Consider the following 9617-nt stretch of genomic DNA (forward strand, 5'->3'; position numbering starts at 1 on the left):
TTGCTGATGTGTTCCTCACTTCTTCACAGCTGTAAAGCAACTTTGGGTACTTAGAAAAGCACTACATAAATCTGAGCTATTATTATTATTATTCCTCGTAGAGACCAAGTTCCTTTCCACAGTATGTGTATTATTAAAAGTTCCCAGAATGCCTCTCACTCAGGAAAGTTGAGAATATTTTAACTTAAAAAGCAATGCACGGCACAAGAGAGGAGTGCCGTGCTGTAGGAAAACAATGGTTTTGATGGCGTTTCTAGCCGATATGTCTCGGTGTGGTGATGGTCGACCCCTTAAATGAACATTACACACTGTTTAGTAGCCTACAGTAATTTACTGTAATAAACCTTTATTCACTCAGTTCCATACAGAAACAATATATCACATTTAAAATGTTTGAATGGAAATAGAACATTTTGATAACAGAAACTCCTCAATGTAGCAACAGCCAGCTGCTTGATGGCGAAATGATTATAAAATAATAATAAAGGAAAAAAAGATAACTGTTGTCCAGTTGTGCAATGAATAATGACATTTCAGCATTTCAACTGAATTCAATTATTCACTTCATCCTAAGTGGTGGAAACACGACGGACATTCGTTTTTTGGCGTCATTACAACATTTTTATTGGAATGGAGCGGAAAGTCAACATTTAATTTTATCACCAGATTGCCTGCTGGCTGGGTGAAGAGGAGGTCAAGAGTCACGAAACCAAATAGTTAAAATATCGTTTATACAAATATCTCGTCTATATACAAATAATACCCACAGCTCTGCTGACGGTCAGAAACACTTTCCAGATTTTGTTTTTTAAGTTCATGTGGGTGATCATCCTCACTATGTGCCCACTGGAGCCATCCACTCTCCAGCATATGTGTGTGCCTCTTGTGTGTGTGTGTGTGTGTGTGTGTGTGTGTGTGTGTGTGTGTGTGTGTGTGTGTGTGTGTGTGTGTGTGTGTGTGTGTGTCTGTGTGTGTGTGTGTGTCTGTGTGTGCGTGTGCGTGTGCGTGTGCGTGTGTGTGTGCGTGTGTGTTTCTCTCAGTGTTGTTGGCAGGTATGCAGGCTCCTTGCGGCCCTGTTCAGCCTGAGTTCGTGCAGCTCTCTCTGGGTCCGACACGCTAGCCCCGCCCCGCAGTCGCAGCGCTGGAAGATCTCCAAACCGAGCGCTCCCTTCTTCCTGTGCTTGGTACAAACCTGGATCAAAACAGAATGACAAAAGTTGTTGTTTTACTCATTTGATTTGAATTCCTAATTCAATCAATCAGTTATTGGCTATGGGAGCTGACCAGTACAACCACAGTCTTCTACTGTTGGTCACTGGAATATGTAGGGTATATTTGACACTAACCTGGCCTTCTCTTAGAACAGGCTTGCAGATCTTAGACCAGAAGTGTCGAGCGCAGCACAGTCCATCAGAGCAGTCTGACGATCGCAGACAACCGTCGCCCTCCAGACCTGCAGGACAGACAGACGGACAGACAGATTAATGACCAGATCAGAACCAATGACACCACCGAAACACAAACTGTTAACATAACTGGACACATTTAGAACTTTGGTGTCGACCAATCAGGTGGTTCGAATGAAGCTACACACTGTGCAAAGAGTAGTCATTAAAGTCATATTGACAGTACAAATATCCTCATCTTGTCGGACTAAATGGCTTCACTTTATTGCTAGTATGTATACAGTAAAATCATGAGTGTCATTTGAACGTGTATATAAAAGTTCAAGATGGAAATCGGACAGAATATTGGTTGTATGTCCTACCTCTGACTGGGAGCGCCGCTGTTGGATTGGCTTCATGGTTGTTAACGTGGAGAGTGTTACTTCTGGTGCTAGTTCTGCTGGTACCAGTGCTGCTACTAGACGTACTACTGGTGATGTTGATGATTTTACTGGTAGGCATCACGTCCTCCAGGGAAAACTGCTGCACAATGTCTGATTCCACTGGTAGACACACTCCTGGGAGAGAGGGAGGGAGGGAGAGAGATCACAGTAAGTGACTGATTTACACCAGATACAAACATCTACTAAATGTCTACGCAAAGGAACACACACACACACACACACACACACACACACACACACACACACACACACACACACACACACACACACACACACACACACACACACCAATAACACAGATCAACTTTGATGTCACGGTTATAATGTATTATCTTGTATTGCATTGTAATTCAACGTATGTTTCAAAATATACCTAAGGTGGCCAACAAAATATATTAAAACATATATGAAGATATCATTTATCCACTCAAATGATGTGTTTTGCCTAAAAGAAAGAACGAAGCCTTTAATGCTCATAAATGAATATAAGACATAGATCAAATATTTTCTTGTAACTTACCGTTGCTACACTGATTGCCGTGGCAACACATGGTGTCACGCGTGCACCTCTTCCTGCGTCGTTTGCAGGGCAGACACGCCCCCCTCGCCACCAGACAGAAACCACCTGCACACTCTGCATCCCCCGAACAACTCAGCGACTGTATAGAAATAAAAATACAAATAAATAAATACATGTGCATATAAAGTATATTATAGAGTATAATATATACGTGTGTGGTTGCTGTAAGGTTGAAACCTGTGTTCAAAACTGTTACTTTTCACAGGATTCAAATTCAAACTAGCAAAAACAGCAGATCTACAAGCTCAAAATGCAAGGCGGTTTGAGCTTGAAATGTAGGACATTAATCTAAACAAAAAAAAAACATAATTTTTGGAGATACAAAATATGGAGATACAAGGTTTATGTACGACAGCAAAGATATATATATATATATATATATATATATATATAGAGAGAGAGAGAGAGAGAGAGAGAGAGAGAGAGAGAGAGAGAGAGAGAGAGAGAGAGAGAGAGAGAGAGATAGATAGATAACCGAGCCATAGTATTATCATAGTTATTATCAGTGGTGAAAAGTAACTAAGTACATTTACTCAAGTACTGTACTTAAGTACATGTTTAGGTATTTTTTTTACTTTACTGGAGTATTACATATTTTCAATATTTTCCTATTTTCACTACATTTCATAGGCAAACATTGTACTTTTTACTCCACTACAATGAATAAAAAAGTTACTAGTTGCTACAGAGTATTTCTACGTTGCAGTATTGATACTTTTACTTAAGTTAAAAATACTTTCCCCCACCACTGGTTATTATACTGTATAGAGGCTAGTAGTTCCATTATTACCTGAATGGGATCTAGCAGCAGATTGTGGTTGCTCTCCATCACGACCATGTCCTCGAGGATGGAGCTGATCAGGGGTCCCACGCCGCGTGAGGGGGTCCCGGGGGCCGGAGAGGGGATCTGGTTCTTGATGGCGTTGATGGAGTTCACGATCAACGAGCCAGAACACACAGTGGTGCCCAGACCACACACACACAACAGCACGGACAACACGACGAAATGCATGATCCTCCTTTTCTTTTAAGTGGCTATAGGCTACTTCTAAGTAAACGATGAAAAGTTCTCAAAATCCTCCAAAAGACGCTGAGAAATATGAAGAAGTAGGCATATATAAAAATGTAAAAAGAGTTTTATCTGATCCAAAAATTGTGATCGATTCCTGAGCAGCTCTCTCTCTCTCTCTCTCTCTCGCTCTCTCTCAGTCCGTATACTGTCTCTCTAGCCACCTGATCGGTCGATTTATACCCCCGTTGCCCCCCCCCCCCCCCCCCCCCCCCCACACACACACACACACGGTCATGTGTGACAGGAAAAAATGGGGGGGGGGGGGGGTTCAAAGAGGTGTGCCTAATACACACAGATGAATACACACGGGCACTGTTTACACACACACACGCACACGCACGCACGCACACACACACACACACACACACACACACACACACACACACACACACACACACACACACACACACACACACACACACACACACACACACACACACGCACACACACTGGCCTGGACATGGGGGTCCCTGGATCTCGAACCAAACGCCTCCCCGTGGTGTCTGTTATCAGCCCCCCTGGCATCAAACGCCGACTGTTTCCAGATCACAGCTTCAACAGTTTTAAGCATCATCACAGAATCAGCATCATAGAAACAGCCTAATCATCAATTAGGCTGTTTATTATCAGGATAATAGAAGGTGTAGAGAGACTATGGAGTCCGTGCGGAAAACAAAGAAAGACGCATATCTTTGGAGTGGTAATTTTTCCACCGGCATATTCTATAGTGGTTCCCAAAACCTCGAGAAGCTCGAAACCCAAAAGAGAAACTAGGTGTTTACACGGAACGGGACCCAAACTAGTGAAAATATCAGATGTACAAGCTAACAATGCTTCACTTTGCCCTCCATTGTGAGCTTGTACATCTGATATTTTCACTACTTATTAAACAGATTTTTTTCATTTATTTATGGAAATGATTAGATTTTTTTCATTTCATTAATGAAATGCTTTTGAAAAATATTGGAATTGTTTTCAATTGATGAAAAGTTGAGATTTCTTTATTTCAACTTTTTTTAAAACATTTTTGAAATAATATAGACCTATATATTATTTTTTATTGTTTAAATGTAGGAAATGGAAAAAGGGAGATATTTACTCGCGACCCATAAAAATTGGTCCACGACCCAAAGATGGGTCCCGACCACTGTTTGGGAAACTGTATAACATCCATAACATAAACTATAACATCCATTCAGTCAACGGCATCGTAAAACGATGACTTGCTGAAAAGTGACAACATTTCGTTTCATCAGGCTATTTCACCTTTAACTTTAATAGAATATTCTTCTATCAATTATCCTCTGCTTCCCAGCAGGTCCACCGAAAGAATAGATTCACTGTTTCACAAGAAAGTTTCTCCAAAATAGAATAGATAGGCCACTATATAGCCTAAAACGATCAGTCTATTATATTTCAAACAGGCCTATTTTCTTTTGGTGTGACGTGCTATCTAGCCTTAAAAACAGACGAATCTGTAAGAAAAATTAGCCCTGGGCTATGCAGTGATATTAGTCTAGACATGTCACCAATGCCAGGCCAGGCTAATACATCTGTCTGGCTAGTTCATGTCCCGTCCTTGGACAAACTAGCCTAGGCCAGTGGTTCTCAACCTGGGGGTCGGTACCCCCACATGATTCTTTGGGGGCCCCCCAGATGACAGTAAGAATTACTTTTTTTAAAGACCAAAAACTGGTCAAACATTGGCCATATTGTCAAATAATATAAGAAAGAGGCAAACCGTTTGAAAATAGCCTGGAAGGCATTGTGAGCTTGTAGATTGGCTATTTTCACAATATTTATCTGTGGAACAGAGTCAAAGTAAATGTAATGCCCATAATTCCAAGTGCTTGTGGGTGGGGGGTCCGGGTCCCCAGTTCAAATATGGTTATTTTGGGGGGTCCCCAGTTCAATTATGATTATTTTGGGGGCCTGAAAAGGTTGAGAACCACATACCCGTTATATTACGCCGTACGAAGGTGTCGCGTGGCAAAAAATATCCACGCTCGCCTGTCATAGACAGGCTATAAATCAGGCGGTTTGAAGCAGTAGGCCTAATAAACGCGCAAACAAACTGGAAGGCCGTAGATCAGACAGTGTGCTGGTGTGTGTTGTGTTAATCTGTGATCATTCAGCCCATTGAGTCAGTCATTAGCGCCGTTTGATCCCTAATTGAACCCGCTGGGGGTCGCTGGTGAAACACACATTTGCGGGCGGGGGACCCTGAGGAGGGGGGGGGGGGCATCATCAAAGACCCCCAGGTTATGCAAATGTGGCGTCCAGTTGGTGGTCTGGTCACCTTTATAATGAGACACCGAGTTGGAGGAGCTATAGCTGCCGAAAAGGAAGCAAACATGAGCTGATAATAACTCTCTGTGTAGAGATAAGGACTCACTACATCAGAGGACTAGCTACTGCATGTGTCTCCCCCCACCCACCCTCTCTCTCTCTCTCTCTCTCTCTCTCTCTCTCTCTCTCTCTCTCTCTCTCTTCCTCTCTCTCTCTCTCTCTCTCTCTCTCTCTCTCTCTCCCTTGCCTCTCTCGTGAAATTAACGCCTCAATGAATACAATCCAGAGTTTAACATTCAAATGTACAATGTTAAATTACTATAGGCCTATATCTCGATAATAGTAGGTTATTATATGAATCTACTCCTCTAGCTATTGGGGTTTTTGCATTGTGAAACACCCCACTAACTAAACAGTCATGCCATAAAACACCTCTGGCCAAATCTTGAATGATAAAATAATAGCCTATATTGGACAGGCGAGTTTTATGAAGTGAAAACTATGTGGTTAGGCTTTATTATGTATTTGATAATCAAAATTCAGCAGCAGATTTACAGTACATGCCCTGACACCATGCATTCATTAGAAGAATGTGTTGATGTAACACTGGTTTCTTCAAAATTGGCCTGAAAAAAACATCTATCAGCAGACCACAAGGGGAGGTCAATGATGATGACATGCATTATTGTGTTAATCATTTATGCTATGTTGATGAATTGAATACATATAGTCCCCAGGACTTTTTTGTGTTATCCTTTCAGCCTTAATGTCTTACTGTGCTACATGCTGTTGTTCACATTTCTGACTAATACAGTGAGTATTCAATCAATCACTCAAAAGTTTCACATGCAGACACAAAATTCATGGGTTTAATGCGTTTCATGTAATTCTCAGAGCACTGGTGAATTAAACAGCCTCAAACAACTGCAAAGCAATTCAAACGAACAGATAGATAGTGGCCATACAACAACACATCAGGTCAAGTTAGTATAACAGTGTATTCTAAAGAGAAACCTCAGCCCATCCCCTAAAAACTAAATCTGTCTGAAAGGCGTTTTTTTATACCAACTATCAGTGGTGTAAAGTAACTAAGTACTGTAGGCCTACTTAAAAAACAATTTTGAGGTATTTTACTGGAATATTTCCAAATTTCAGTAATTATACTTCTACTCCACTACATCCAAAAGGCAAATATTATACTTTTACTGTCTGAAACTGCAATTATTTGAAAACTTTATAGTTACTAGTAGTTACTACTATTATTATTACAAAACATAACCATTCAGCCCTATTTAAACTTTGGCTGTTTGAAAATAGCCGATCTACAAGTAATGAGTACTTTTACTTTTGTACTTTAAGTATGTTTTGATACCAATACTCAATTACTCAAGTACATTCTGAATTCCAGACTTATTGTTGTAACAGAACATTTCTACAATAGGGCATTGATACTTTTACTTAAGTAGAAAAAAGGAGTACTTTTTCCACCACTGTTAAGTAACAGTGTATTCTAAAGAGAAAGCCCACCCCTAAATAAAAATCTGTCTGAAAGGCGTTTTTTTTACCAACTATATCAGAACACAAACACACACACAAATGAATTAACAGTCTCACAACATCTCCCTCCCTGAACACACAGGGCCTGGCTTTGATCTCCTCTAACGGGGTGATCTGGTTACAATGGAAGACAAACCTACAGCACACTTCATTAGGCCTCAATCAGCCCTGCATTCAGGCCCACTGCTTTGGTGTGAGCGCCTTTGTTTTAACTGCCCCGCCGTGGTGTCAAGCACCAAGCCTTTGATAGTGGCCGTCATCAAACAAACTGGCTGACAACCAGGCCGCTTCTTTCTCCTCTAGTTCTCACAAGCAGTGTTGCCATGTCCGCATTTTATAAGGGATACATACAGCCAGGATAGGTGGGCACAAGGGACATCTGGGCAACTCGAGGTAAAATTGGCTATTTTGTCCAAAATGAAAAAAAGAAAAGAAAAATGGTCTTAGGTCATTTAAGGTAAAGTATAGATGATGTGAACATGCACTGTACATTATTCAGACTTATTATTATCCTTCAGCTTCTTGTTTATGCCCCAACATGACTGGATATAGAGTCCTACAGGTTTTGTTGCAATTTGTATCAATTTTAGAACTATAAGACCTTAATTGTCGAATGTTTAAGACCATTTTTCAAATATTAAATGTTTTAACATTTTGGATAAAATAACCAATTTTACATCGAGGTGCCCATAAGGCCATAGTGCCCACCTATCCTATTACCATTATAAGCGACTTTGGGCTTGTTTTTCCTGTGAAGTTGCTTGTAAATATTGGTGGTGCGTTTTTTAGGGTTCATTTCTAAAGTGTAGTTGCTTATTTGGGCTTGTTTCCTAAATGTAATTTAAACCAGTGGTTCTCAAACATTTTCATGTCAAGGACATGAAATATGTATTTGTGCCAGGGACCATTCAAGATTTCGGCTATTTTCAATTAGCAAGGGCTCATGTAGACTAGTTGCTTATTTTGGGCTTGTTTTCATAGACCTGGTTGCTTGTTTCTCTCACAGAATCTGGCAAGACTGCTCACATGCAAACCGCTGGGCAAAGTTGACAGCTAAATAACTAGCTCTATAGGCCTGTACTTCACATCTGACATGTTTCAATGTATTGCCATGCAGAGAAAACCAATCAATAAAGCTATATTAATGTGTGATAAAAAAAATATTAATAGGTTATTGTTCATTTTACTGTCTAGAGTACGTCTCTCTTTCTCTGTTTCTGTTTGTCTGGCTCCCTCTCTTTCTCTCTCCCTCTCTCTCTCCCCCCTCTCTTTCTTTCTCTGCCTCTCCCTCTCTCCATCTACCCCCCCCCCCCCCCCCCACACACACACACACACACACACACACACACACACACACGCCATCTGTTCATCACTTGTAGTGTAAAAGATTTTAACCACTCCAACCGGTAAACAGGAAGGCTGGGCAGTGCACCAAAACATTCTGAGGGCACCAGGCCTTGGAAAAGTGGGCACTCCCACCAAAGTGTGTGCCAGGGCATCTCTAGTGCCCACTCTCCTCACCCAAAGTGCCCACTCCTCTCACCCAAAGTGCCCACTCTTCCCAGAGCATGCACACTCTTCTCTAGCGCCCAGTCTCCCCCCCCAAAAAAATGGTTCCCAGATTCCCCTAGTGCCCACTTTATGTATTCCTTGAACCAGCTGAACCACCAGAAGAGAGTTGGTTTATAGAGTCTAGAGCAGGGGTCTTCAACAGGGGGGCCGGGACCCCTAGGGGGTCCTCAGAGTTACTACAGAGGGGCCACCAAATCTTTGTGTGATAGGATTTTGTTTCTTTTACATTAAACACTTAGACCCTAGCATCCCTATTATGAGGGGAACATTAACGCTCAAACCGCCTTTGCACTGAGAGGCGTTGTGAGCTTGTAGATCGGCTTTTTTCGGCAAAGAGGTTTGGTGTAGGGGGAAAAAGGAGCAAACCAAGTACAGGGCCAAAGGTCAAGTTTACTAACTATTGAGGGCGTAAGTGGTTGAATGTCTGAAATAAACAATTAAATTGCACAACACAGCAATGAAGCTATCTATGAAATCTATGAAAAAGTTTAATCTGCAGCAGAATTGTATGAAATATGTAATGGGCGGGGGGGGCTGCTTCATCTCTGTCTCAGCAAAGGGGTCCTTGGCCTGAAAAGCGTTGAAGACCCCTGGTCTATAGAGAGTTTGTCAGAACATGAGGTCATGTCGAGTCATTGTCAGAATAACCATCGAGTGTGGGGTCAATAATAAAAGTTCAGGTTGAAATTTAGAGGCTT

The 9617-nt window shown here is 41.5% G+C and overlaps 1 protein-coding gene across 1 annotated transcript; it reads right to left on the reverse strand.

Moving 5' to 3' along the window:
• Positions 1 to 1036: 1036 nt before the first annotated feature.
• On the reverse strand, positions 1037 to 3327 carry dkk1b (dickkopf WNT signaling pathway inhibitor 1b; the record flags this gene model as incomplete). Its single annotated transcript, XM_084078610.1, has 5 exons — positions 3220 to 3327; positions 2370 to 2508; positions 1769 to 1963; positions 1347 to 1453; positions 1037 to 1192 (listed from the first exon to the last, which is right to left on the reverse strand). The coding sequence occupies exons 1-5, from the start codon at positions 3265 to 3267 to the stop codon at positions 1037 to 1039; spliced, it is 645 nt and encodes a 214-aa protein (XP_083934736.1). The 5' UTR covers positions 3268 to 3327.
• Between the last annotated feature and the right edge of the window lie 6290 nt (positions 3328 to 9617).

Source organism: Gymnoscopelus microlampas, assembly GCF_963454915.1.
Source record: "Gymnoscopelus microlampas genome assembly, chromosome: 14".
NCBI lineage: Eukaryota > Metazoa > Chordata > Actinopteri > Myctophiformes > Myctophidae > Gymnoscopelus > Gymnoscopelus microlampas.